Raw genomic sequence first — 13,196 nt, 5'->3', positions numbered from 1 at the left:
TTCAGGATTCTGCACTTGTTCAGGGGTGAAGTTCCAAAACACTGGAGGTCCCCACTGCCCTAGGTACTTGCGCATACGATCCCACACACCCTGCCACTCATAACTATCCAGCCTTGGGGTAGATCTCTGGATGGTATTTTTAAACTGCTTACTGACCTTTATCAAAACGGAAACAACATTCCCAAGAAGTATCAATAGAAGTATCTTAACTGCCCAGGGGTGTTCAAGATACTGGAACGTTGTTGTAATGAAGGAGGAAACATCATAGAAGAAAGCAGCAAAGGTGCCATTCTGTATTTCCTCCACAACAAGCCTCTCAGAGTAAGAAGTATAATTGCTAACTCTCTCTATGAGGTAGTACCCGAAGTACAGTAGTGACTTCTGTATGAAACCCAAATACCAAAGAATGCTCAAGGTCAGGGTTTTGATAAGGAGCCTCCCAAGCAAAAGATCATGAATCGCTGCAGAGCATAGCACACTACACAAACTGACAGCAAGCTTTAACGCGTGCTGCAAAAAAAAGAACATGGTGCAGATCAGATGAACTAATATCGTGACCGGCAACTGTTAACAGACTCCTTAATACACTCTGGTTAATCTGTTGTTATCTCAAACCCTTCGTGCCCCACATTGGGCGCCAAAAAGGACTGTCGTGGTTTAGCCCCAGCCAGCAACTAAGCACCACGCAGCCGCTCGCTCACTCCCCCTACCCCGATGGGATGGGGGAGAGAATCGGAGGAGTAAGAGTGAGAAACACTCCTGGGTTGAGATAAGAACAGTTTAATAGTTGAAATAAAGTAAAATAGTAATGCTAATAGTAACAGTATAATAATGATAATAATAATAATGATACACGAAGCAAGTGATGCACAATGCAATTGCTCACCACCCGCCGACCGATACCCAGACAGTTCCCGAGCAGCAATCGCTGCTCCCTGGCCACACCCCCCCCAGTTTCTATACTGAGCATGACGTCATATGGTATGGAATAGCCCTTTGGTCAGTTTGGATCAACTATTCTGGCTGTGCCCCCTCCCAGTTTCTTGCGCGCCTGGCAGAGCATGGGAAGCTGAAAAAGTCCTTGACTAGCATAAGCAGTACTCAGCAACAACTAAAAACATCAGCATGTTATCAACATTCTTCTCCTACTAAATCCAAAACACAGCACTATGCCTGCTGCTAGGAAGAAAATTAACTCTATCCCAGCCGAAACCAGGACAGGTGCTTAGTTGCTGGCTGGGGCTAAACCACGACAGGTCCATTTGGGTGCGGGAAGAAAATATTAGAACTTCTGCTTACATTTATTTATCTAAAACTTTAAGAAAGAAATTAACCTTTACTAATATCTAATATACAGATTGACACTGGCACCCTCACTCGGTCTGTATGTCAGACGGTTATGTGTCAGGTGCTGTACGCAAGGTGTCCTGGGGGAAGAGTGGGTGGGTGTTCCCCAGCACGGAGGGGTTCACAGTGGTACCCTCATTTATTTGTTCGCTTTCAGCATATTACGATATATTGCAGTTTACGTGTGCCCAGTTAAGTGGATTTACAGATTATATTATCTAGTTTTAAATAAACTAACCCTCACAGAATGGACATGTGGCTTAAAAAGATTCCTGCAAAGAAACCACAGATTGAAGATAATACTAATAATGTGAGCACAAGCAAACTACAAGAAAATGGCAGAGCTAACACTTCTACTCCTAGTAGGAGTACTCTGTCAGCCATATTACGAGGTAAAAACAATGACAATCTAAACAGATCTGACAAGAAGTTGGCAAGAAAAATTCAAAATTATCAAGAAGGCTATTTGAAATATGGATTTACATCCACTATCGTCAATGTTGAACCTTGCCCTAAGTATATATTGGGCCTTGAGATATTAGCTAATGATAATATGAAGCCATCACGATTAGGAAGACATTTAAAAACTAAACATCCAGAACATGAAGACAAACCTCTACAATTTTTTCAGCGATGTTTCAAGTCATGTGATACTCCCACATACCATTGGGAAAACACTTGTTCTTCCTGTCACGGTAAAAATGGCTGAAATAGTACACAAAACAATATGGTGACAAGCTAAAATGCATGCCTTTGTCAGCAAATGCCATTGGAAGATGCATAGAAAACATTGCTGAAGATTTGAAGAAACAAGTATTAGAACCAATTATGCAGTGTGGGAGGTTTGCTATGCAGCTGGATGAAAGTACAGATGTTTCTAACATGTCTCAGGTTACGGTATTTGCTAGATTCTGTTTCAAGAATGAAATACATGAACAACTACTTTTTTGCACGCCACTAAAGGAAAAATGCACCAGAGAAGATATATTCCTGACAGTAAATGACGACTTCAATAAAAAACAATGTTTTGTGGAAAAACTGTGCAATTGTAACCACCGATGGAGTGGCTGCTGAATAAAAAAAGGATTCCGGGGTAAGGTTACAGAGATAGCACCACACGTGGAACATTCACTGCATCATTCATAGGCAAGATATTGCAGCAAAGACATTGGAGCCAGAAGTGCACAAAGTGCTACACAGTGCCATCAATGTGGTTAATTTTATAAAAACAAGACCTGTAAATAGTAGAATCTTTACAATACTTTGTAATGAGATGGGGAGTGACAATAGAAATCTTTTGTACCACACAGAGGTTCGCTGGTTATCTTGTGGCAAAGTGACTACAAGAGTTGTCAAACTTAAAGATGAGTTACGCATTTTTCTTTCACAAAAGGACAATTGTTCCAAATTTGCTGACCTTTTCTGTGATGACAAGTGTCTGCCAGTAGTATGCTACCTAGCACTTATTTTTGAAAAAATAAACACACTTAATGTGTCCCTTCAAGGTGAAGGTAAAGTTTTAACAAGGTGTGAAAAAGTAACTGCTTTTCGAAAGAAACTCATGCTACGGAGAGAGCATTTTGAAAATGGCTTTTTGGAAATGTTTCCATCATTATGTGACTGTTGTTGAAAATGATGCAAGTGTGTTACCTATAAAAACTCTCCTATCCATACACTTAAAAAACTTGGAAGCAGAATTTCCTAACCTGTTTAGAAATCTTCCAAATGAAGAGTTTCAGTGGGTTTTGAACCCATTTGTTAAAAACATAAAAATGCAACACCTTCCAATTAGCTTGAAAGAACAACTGATTGACATCATGGAAGACGGAAATTTACTAGCCATATTTCAAGAAGAGCCTTTGCATAATTAGTGGATGGGAGTGATAAATGAGTATCATGATTCAATAAGCACAGCCAATGATGTGCTTCTTCCATTTGGACCTATATATCTTTGTATCTTTCTCTCTAAATAGTCTTCAATTAAACAATGAGTTTCAATCCATGCTTTGGTTCTTTCTTTCTTGATCTTTAGCACTAAAATGCTGTTTCAGGCAGCAAATCTATTTCTACAGCACAGTGAACTCCAGATACTTCATTTTCAGCCCTGATGTGTGACACAACAGCATTCACATCAGTCACCGTGTATCTATTTTTCCACATTCAGTTAGTGAGGTTGGATACAGCAACAGCCGGAAATTCCACACAGTGTGCAGAAGCAAGCATCTTTGATGGAGGCCAGGAAGGAGACATTTGGCTGCAATTATTCCTTTGAGTTATGGATCAAATTATCATCTCTTGATTTCTGGCCTGCCAATCTCCTTACATCTGAATTATATTGAGGGAAATTTTAAAATTATAGAGATCCCTGCAAGCATTCACTTCCAGTGCATCAAGTCTTTAATGCTGTCTGAGAAAAACTTAACTCCTTAAATAAAACTTAGCACATAAAGGACTAGACTGGCACTTCAACATAATGCACTGCCACATAAGGGAACATGGCCTTTGCCAACTGTCCACCTGAAGTTTTGTAACTTGCATAGCTGTACAAAAAAACAAAAAATGTTTTGCAGAATGAGATTGTGTGAGAATGTAATATCTCGGGTTCCTATTAACAACTGACTCCATGGATACTTCCTGATATACTTGCATGTTTATGCATATGTGAGAGTACCTGTGTTGCTTCACTTTAGAAAACAGATCAACCTGCTCTCACCAGTTGCAGAAAGATAGGGGACAGCGGTTTCCCTTCAACATTTATTTAAGTGTGCTCCTGTGGCTGTATCAGTATAAGGGACTGATTTTGATAGGTCCTTCAGCAATCTCCACATTGGATACTTGCCAAAAGGCCAATTACTTACACTGATGTTTTAGTAATTATTCCATCAATGCTAACAACAAGGGAAGTACTAATACAGATAGATTGCTGGCATTTGAACAACTGTCATCTAGGTGTGCTTTGAGAACTGTTCAAAAGTTTTAGTAGCAGAGACACAGATAACTGAGCCCTTGACATAAGCCTCAGCAAACCCAACTAATTCCTAAAGGAAAACAGCACCATTAATCTCCTATCTTACTATTTTGTTAAATATCTGTTCTTGCCCTAGCTAATACTACAACACGTGAGTACAAGAAGCAAGGAGTCATCAAAAAAAAAAATGCTGTAGAATTAGCATGACAAGCAGTGATCATCAGTTTTGCACTGTCTAAACCCATCAAACCACCTATGAATCCTCCTCTGGATGGACAGTGTTCCACTGTACCACTCAGCAGGGATTTCTGCATTTTGTTTGTCATGTGAGGATGCTGTTCTCTGTTTAGATTCTTTCCTTTTCCCAGATGAACAATTTCAGTAAATGAAGCCTTTCCCTCCCACAATAATAATCCAACATTTGAATCACAGAAGGATAACAACTTTAGCAAAACAGAAGTGTTAAACAGGGTAGATAAGATATACTACTTATCATCGTAACGTCCTTACCATGAAGAGGTCAAACTCCTCTTCACGTCGAGCAATCATCTGATTCAGAGTCTCATCATCAGGAACTTCATCTTCTTCCTATTTAAATAAAAAAAAGGCATTAGAAAAATACAAAGCAATGTCCAAAGTGAGGCAACCATTTGAATTGAGCCACTGTTGCACTGATATCTCTCTCCCTCAAAAGGAGTGTGAAACACTCAAATGAAAACTAAAAATTTGAAAGTGCCGAGCTGTTCATTGATTCAGGAGTACAACAAAATGGATTAATCAAAGAGACAATTAGGACTTCTTATCACTTTCATATATTGAGAATGAGGAAGTGAACAAACATGCAACCAGGAAATTTTGGTTCGTGTTTTTTTCAGGGTCACAAGCACAGTTAGTTGTCATCTTGTTTTTCAGTTAAAACATACACATTTCCCTTCTGCTGCTCTACAGCACTCCCCCAGTAATAGCATTCTACACTATGAGGTCTTTACTGTCAAAACAGAAGGAAGTAAAACAATCCTGAAAAAAAAAAATTCCTAGAAACAAAACCTGCCCAATCCATATTTCTGTAGACTACTGTCCACTGACAAAGTGAGATGTGAATCACAGAATCACAGAATCATAGAATATCTCGAGTTGGAAGGGACCCATAAGGACCGTCGAGTCCAACTCCCTGCTCCTCGCAGGACTACCTAACACTAAACCATATGACTAAGAGCGTTGTCCAGACGCTCCTTGAACTCAGACAGGCTTGGTGCTGTGACCACTTCCCTGGGGAGCCTGTTCCAGTGATCAACCACCCTCTCAGTGAAGAACCTTTTCCTAAGGTCCAATCTGAACTTCCCTGACACAGCTTCGTACCATTTCCTCGTGTCCTGTCACTGGTCACCAGAGAGACGAGATCAGCGCCTCCCCCTCTGCTGCCCCCCTTGAGGAAATTTGTAGACTGCAATGAGGTCACCCTTCAGCCTTCTCTTCTCCAAGCTGAACAACCAAGTGACCTCAGCCGCTCCTCGTAAGTCTCACCCTTGAGACCTTTCACTATCTTGGTCGCCCTGCTCCAGACACACTCTAATAGTTTGATGTCCTTCTTATATTGAGGCACCCAAAACTGCACACAGTACTCGAGGTGGGGTCACATCAGCGCAGTGTAGAGTGGGACAATCACCTCCCTCGACTGGCTAGCTATGCTGTGCTTGATGCACCCCAGGACACGGTTGGGCCTTTTGGCTGCCAGGGCACACTGTTGACTCATATTCAACTTGCCATCAACCCAACCCCCCCCCCCAGATCTCTTTCTGCGGGGTTGCTCTCCAGCCTCTCATCCCCCAATTTGTATGTATAACCAGGATTACCCCATCCCAGGTGGAGAATCTGGCGCTTGCTCTTGTTAAATTTCATACAGTTGGTGATTGCCCAGCTCTCTAGGCTATCCAGATCTCTCTGTAAGGCCTCTCTACCCTCGAGGGAGTCCACAGCTCCTCCTAGTTTAGTATCATTGGCAAACTTACTTAATGTACATTTGACTCCCGCGTCCAGATCATTTATAAAAACATTAAAGAGCGCTGGCCCTAAAATTGAGCCCTGGGGAAGCCACTGGTGACTGGCCGCCAGCCTGATGTAACCCCATTTACTATAACTCTTTGAGCCCGACCTGTCAGCCAATTGCTCACTCAACATATTATGGACTTGTCTAGCTGTATGCTGGACGTTTTGTCCAGAAGGATACTGTGAGAGACAGTATCAAAAGCTTTGCTAAAATCCCAAAAAACCCCACATCTACTGGCTTCCCTTGGTCAACTAGATGGGTGACCTTGTCATAAAAGGAAATTAAGTTAGTTAAGAAGGACTTTCCCCTTGTGAACCCGTGTTGGCTATGACCAATGACTGCATTGTCTCTCAAGCGTTTTTCAGTAACTCCCAGAAAAAGCTTCTCCATAATTTTACCAGGCACTGAAGTGAGACTGACAGGCCTGTAATTACCAGGGTCTTCCTTCTTACCCTTCTTTAAAATTGGGACAACATTTGCTGGCTTCCAGTCGACTGGGACCTCTCCAGACTCCCAAGACCATTGAAAAATAATGGAAAGATGTCCCACGATAACATCGGCCAGCTCTTTCAGCACCCTGGGATGAATCCCATCAGGCCCCAGAGACTTATGTGCATCCAGCTGGAGCAGCAAGTCTCAAACAACTTCAGAGTTGGCTGGGAGTTTATCATCACCCCAGTCACGGTCTTCCAACACAGGGCTCCGGGGGTCCCAGGGCCCATCATCAGTGTTGAAGACGGAGGCGAAGAAGCCATTAAATGTCTCCGCTTTGTCTACATCCCTATTTGTGAGATGACTGACCCCATCAAGCTATGGACCAATGTTATCTCCGATTCTCCTTTTGCTATTAACGTATTTTAAAAAGCCCTTTTTGTTGTCCTTCACAGTGCTGGCCAGCTTGAACTCTAATCGAGCTTTGGCCACATGAATTTTCTCCCTACAGTGGCGAACGGCATCTCTGTAGTCCTCCTTTGTAGCCTGTCCTTGCTGCCAATGTCCGTACACTTTCCTTTTCTGCCTAAGTTCTAGAAGATCCCTGCTCAGCCAAGCTGGTCTTCTGCCCCGCTTGCTTGACTTCTGACACTTTGGAATTGCCTGCTCCTGCACTCTTAAGAGATGGCTCTTAAAAAGTGACCAGCATTCATGGACCCCAATACCTTCAAAAGCAGATTCCCAGGGGACCTTACTAACTAGCTCCTTCAGCAGCCCGAAGTCTGCTCTCCCCATATCCAGGGTTGAAGTTTTGCTGGCAGTTTTTCTCCTATCGCCAGCAATTTGAAACTCAACTACTTCGTGGTCACTGTGACCAAGACAGCCACCAATCACCACTTTGCCCACAAGTCCCTCTCTGTTTACAAACAACAAATCTAGGAGGGCACCTTTCCTAGTCGGCTTCCTTAGTACCTGCACCAAGAAGTTATCTTCAATGCGCTTCAGGAATTTCCTGGACCTGTTTGTGTCTGCTGTATGATATTCCCAGTTGACGTCTGGGAAGTTAAAATCACCCATAAGGACAAGGGCAGCTGATCTAGAGATATCCCTTAATTCCTTGTAGAATAATTCATCGATGTCATCGTCCTGGCTGGGTGGTCAACAGTAGACTCCCACAACAACATCCGCTTTATTTGTTTTCCCCTTAATCCTTACCCAGAGGCTCTCATCTGTGTCATTGCCAACTGCAAGTGCCATACAGTCCAACCCCTCCTTTACATACAGCACCACCCCCCCGCCTCGCCTGCCCTGCCTATCCCTCCTGAAGACCCTATAACCGGCCATCATGGCACTCCAGTCGTAGGACTCATCCCACCAGGTTTTGCTTATGCCAATGATGTCGTAGCTCTGGGACTGGGCCAAAGGTTCTAGCTTCTCTTGTTTATTCCTCATGCTGCGTGCATTAGTATAGAGACATTTCAAATGTGCTCCAGTGTACTCAGCACATCGTGGAGCAGGCCAAAGGACCTCGCTAGCACACTGTCCCGCAAACATTGGCATGCCATCCCATGGCTTATCACTAGCGAGCCTGGTTTTATCCCCTTTTCCCCTTCAAATGTAGTTTAAAGCTCTTTCTATGCCCTGCTAACTCCTGCGCAAAGATCCTTTTCCCCCTTTGAGACAGGTGTACCCTGTCTGTTGCCAGCAGGCCTGGTATTGTGTAGACTGACCCATGATCAAAAAAACCCCAAAATTCTGCCGGTGGCACCAGTCACGGAGCCAGGTATTGATCAGCTAGGTCTTTCTGTTTCTTCCAACAACATTCCCTGCGACTGGAAGGATAGAGGAAAACACTACTTGTGCTCCTGATCCCTTAACCAGTCATCCCAAGGCCCTGAAGTCTCTTTTGATCACCCTTGGACTTCTTACTGCAACTTTGTCGCTGCCTACATGAAAAAGCAATAATGGATAATAATCCAAGAGCCGCACCAGGGTAGGAAGTTTTCTCGTAACATCTTTAACCCGGTCCCCAGGGAGGCTGCAGACTTCCCTAAGAAGTGGGTCTGGTGAAGATCCGTCTTTTTGACAAAAAGTTATTTCATAAAATCAAAAACATTCATTGGCAAAATAAACCAAAACTCTAGGATTCAACTGAAAACATAAATGTTGAAGAGCTATGGTGCCCATTTTTAACATGATCAGGCTCCATAATGCTCAGTTCCTCTCTCCAAATACAGCAACTATTTTGAAAGTACATGGCATTTTAAATTTCATAACAGGACAGGTAAATCAAAGCTACAAACTTTAGTTTGGTTCCCACATAAAAACCTTAAAACATTTACTGAATCTGTGTTACAGTATATTGTAAACCTACAGTTAAGGGTTTTACACAACAATAAATGTTTCATACTCACTAAAATGGAGATGGAGTAGAATGCAGTATATAGTACCTCAAAATTAACTTTCTAGTCTTTTATTTTCAAAATAATCAAAAGAAGCCTGCATCTATATCTATACATCCCATTTTCCCTCCATTGGTAAGATTTCTACACTTCAGGAAAAAAGTATGATTACCACTTCAGCTCTCACTAAATACTCATGCAATTTGTAATTCAAACATGAAATAAGTAAAGCAGTTGGAAAAGTGATAGTGTTCTCACACAGTGTTCTGGTGGCATAAGCTCTGCAACTGTTGATTCCCCTCCCCACCAATATTTCATACATTCAATATTTGGAAAAAGCTAGCTGTTCTTTTTTTAAAAAACAAACTCATTACATATTTTGTGGGCGTGCATATACTTGAATGCGTGTGTGTATGGGAAGAAATGAAAAAAATAAGAAGTGGAGGGGAACAGAAGAAATTTGAGAGTTAAAAAAAAAAACCACCAACCCTAACAACAATGAAAAAATCACATGCTTATGCCTTCATTAAGTAAACTATTAAAAAATGCCCCCAAAATCCTGCAAAAGAATACGAGAAGTCCAAAATATTTGGATTCTGAACTAGTGAAACTCTCTCTCTTCCTCTCAATGTATGTGCATTTACTATCATCTTGAATTACTCAATAATATTTTTTCCTTCAATTTTATCATATTTTTCTCTAAACCAGAAATATGCAGAGCTAGAAGAGAAAGCATGTGCAATTTTTAATGTAGTCTAGTAAAAAATGCAAGTGAAAATTGTGAGAAGTATACAACAAATAATACTGATGCAACATCTCACATGTTAAGCTAAGTTCTAACTGATGACATCTTTGGTACCCTCTTTGGGAGCATTCCTAGAATGCATTTTCAGAGAGGTTCCAATCCTACAAAAAGGCATGTTTGTAACGGAATGATAGGGAGCAGCAACATTGCTTTTAATATATGTCACACTGGAAAGAATTGTATGAACATGTGAAGTAATAGTATAAATCAAACCTGTATCACAGTGAATATAAAAAATTTATTAGCTTTGTATATAGCTGGAGACTGTCTAGTCCAACACCCCTCCACATCCCTCAAACAGGGTCAACTAGAGCAGGTTCCTCAGGGCCATGTCCAGTTGGGTTTTTAATATCTCCAAGGACAGAGACTCTACAACCTCTCTGGGCAACCTGTTCTAGTGTTTGACCACCCTCACAGTAAAAAAGAGGGTTTCTTTCTTATTTTTAAACAGAATTTCCTGTATTCTTGTTTGTGCCCATTGCCTGTTGTGCTGTCACTGAGAAGAGTCTGGCTCCATTTTCTTTACTTCCTCCCATCAGGTATTTAGACATGTTGATAAGATATCCCCCCCGCAGCCTTCTCTTCTCCAGGCTAAACAATCCCAGCTCTCTCAGCCTCTTCCTTATGTCAGATGCTCCAATCCCTTAATTATCTTAGTGGCCCTTTATTGGACTCGCTCTAGTATGTCCATTTCTTTCTTGTGGTTGGAAGCCCAGAACTGGACACAGTACTCCAGATGTGGTCTCATCAGTGCTGAGTAGATACTTGGTATAGGCTCAGTTGACCCTTGACGGAGTTTGTTCCTCCTCAATTGTTCCCCCTCAATTGTTCCCAGGGCACTTTACCTGTTCTGTAATTGCAGGTCTGCAGGCAGAGAAGGAGTCTTCCTTCTGTTGCCAGAAGTCACACGCTTCAGGTCTTTCCTGACATGGGAGTCTCTGTCTACTGGTCACAGGATCACATGATAATTTGGGTCGGAAGGGTCCTCAGTAGGTCATCTAGTCCAACCTCCTCCTCAAAGCAGGGTCAGCTATGAGATTGGACCAGGTTGCTCAGGGCTTTATGCTCCTCTGAGCACAGCCTCTAAATGTACCTCCTTTGCATCATTTGCAAGCTTTTGCCTCTGCAGGGTCTCTGAAGACCATCTCCTGCCCATCCTCCCACAAGCTACACAGCTGTATTGGGAGCCTTGCGGAAGACATTGTGTTCGAGGAGTTAGGGATCTTGAACAGGCTGTCTGCTCTATTGGGGCTCGTACTTGGGGCTTGAGAAGCCCGTACGTTATTAATATAATCTGTAACTATAATCTGTAAAATCTCTAACTGATAAATATATCTTTGGTAAAGGTAAACTGTATGTGGATCAAAGGGTGGAATGTAGAGATCCTGACCAAGAAATCGTTGCACATTTAGGAGTTAGTGATGCACATAACAGTTAACCTGAGTAGGCCCAGGCCTGTGCTGCACATACAACTTGGCTTTCAGGCCTGCGTTGTGCTGCACAACTTCCTTGGCCACAGGATAAACTCAGCCAGCTCATTGTAACAGAGGAGCCTGCAGGCAGCTCCCACTTGGTACCGGCGACTACGCCACCTGCATGGCCTCGCCTTTATCTAACAGTGCAGCAACAAGTTCTCATGAGAATATCCTTTAGGAATAGAGTTGTTTTCTTGTAAGGAAATTATATAGAATCATAGAATCATAGAATGCTTTGGGTTGGAAGGGACCTTTAGAGATCATCTAGCCCAACCCCCCTGCAGTGAGCAAGGACAGCTTTAACTAGATCAGCTTGCTCAGAGCCCCATCCAACCTGACCTTGAATGCTTCTAGGGATGGGGCCTCAACTACCTCTCTGGGCAACCTGTTCCAGTGCTTCACCACCCTCACTGTAAAAAATTTCTTCCTTATATCCAGTCTAAATCTACCCTCCTTTAGTTTAAATCCATTACTCCTTGTCTTGTCACAACAGGCCTTGCTAAAAAAGATTGCCCCCATCCTTCCTATAGGCCCCCTTTAAGTACTGGAAGGCCGCAATAAGGTCTCCTCACAGCCTTCTCTTCTCCAGGCTGAACAACCCCAACTCTCTCAGCCTGGCCTCATAGGAGAGGTGCTCCAGCCCTCGGATCATTTTGGTGGCCCTCCTCTGGACCTGCTCCAACAGGTCCATGTCCTTCTTGTGCTGAGGGCTCCAGAGCTGGATGCAGTACTCCAGGTGAGGTCTCACCAGAGCAGAGTAGAGGGGCAGAATCACCTCCCTCGACCGGCTGGCCATGCTTCTTTTGATGCAGCCCAGGATTCGGTTGGCTTTCTGGGCTGCAAGCGCACATTGCCGGCTCATGTCCAGCTTTTCATCTACCAGTACCCCCAAGTCCTTCTCCGCAGGGCTGCTCTCAATCTCTTCATCCCCCAGCCTGTATTGATATCGGGGGGTTGCCCCGTCCCAGGTGCAGGACCTTGCACTTGGCCTCCTTGAACATCATGAGGTTCACACAGGCCCACCTCTCCAGCTTATCCAGGTCTCTCTGGATGACATCTCATCCTTCTGGCGTGTCAACCGCACCACTCAGCTTGGTGTCATCTGCAAACTTGCTGAGGGTGCACTCGATCCCACTGTCTATGTCATTGATGAAGATCTTAAACAGCACTGCTCCCAGTACGGACCCCTGAGGGACACCACTTGTCACTGGTCTCCATCTGGTCATCGAGCCGTTGACCACTACCCTCTGGATGCGACCATCCAGCCAATTCCTTATCCACCGAACAGTCCACCCACCAAATCCATATCTCCCCAATTTAGGGAGAAGGATGCTGTGGGGGACTGTGTCGAAGGCTTTACAGAAGTCCAGATAGATGACATCCATAGCTCTTCCCTTGTCCACTGATGCAGTCACTCCTTCATAGAAAGCCACTAGGTTGGTCAGGCAGGACTTGCCCTTGCTGTATCTGTGCTAACTGTCTCGAATCACCTCCCTGTCCTCCATGTGCTTGAACATAGCTTCTAGGAGGATCTGTTCCATGATCTTCCCAGGCACAGAGGTGAGGCTGACAGGTCGGTAGTTCCCAGGGTCCTCCTTTCTTCCCTTTTTAAAAATGGGCACAATGTTTCCCTTTTTCCAGTCAGCAGGGACTTCACCTGACTGCCATGACTTTTCAAATATCATGGAGAGTGGCTTGGCAACTACATCAGCCGATTCCC

The 13,196-nt window shown here is 43.4% G+C and overlaps 1 protein-coding gene across 2 annotated transcripts in view; it reads right to left on the bottom strand.

Moving 5' to 3' along the window:
• LOC142596537 (SWI/SNF-related matrix-associated actin-dependent regulator of chromatin subfamily A member 2-like) overlaps positions 1-13,196 on the bottom strand; it is a 167,443-nt gene that overhangs the window by 76,361 nt on the left and 77,886 nt on the right. For both annotated transcript variants that reach the window (XM_075725690.1, XM_075725692.1), the window contains one exon: positions 4,826-4,903. In XM_075725690.1, the coding sequence (XP_075581805.1) occupies positions 4,826-4,903 (78 nt within the window). The remainder of the gene's footprint in view (positions 1-4,825; positions 4,904-13,196) is intronic.

This window comes from Pelecanus crispus, chromosome W (assembly GCF_030463565.1).
Source record: "Pelecanus crispus isolate bPelCri1 chromosome W, bPelCri1.pri, whole genome shotgun sequence".
Taxonomy (NCBI): domain Eukaryota; kingdom Metazoa; phylum Chordata; class Aves; order Pelecaniformes; family Pelecanidae; genus Pelecanus; species Pelecanus crispus.
The sequence above is the reverse complement of the archived record's forward strand: the minus strand, read 5'-3'. Positions and strand labels throughout refer to the sequence as shown.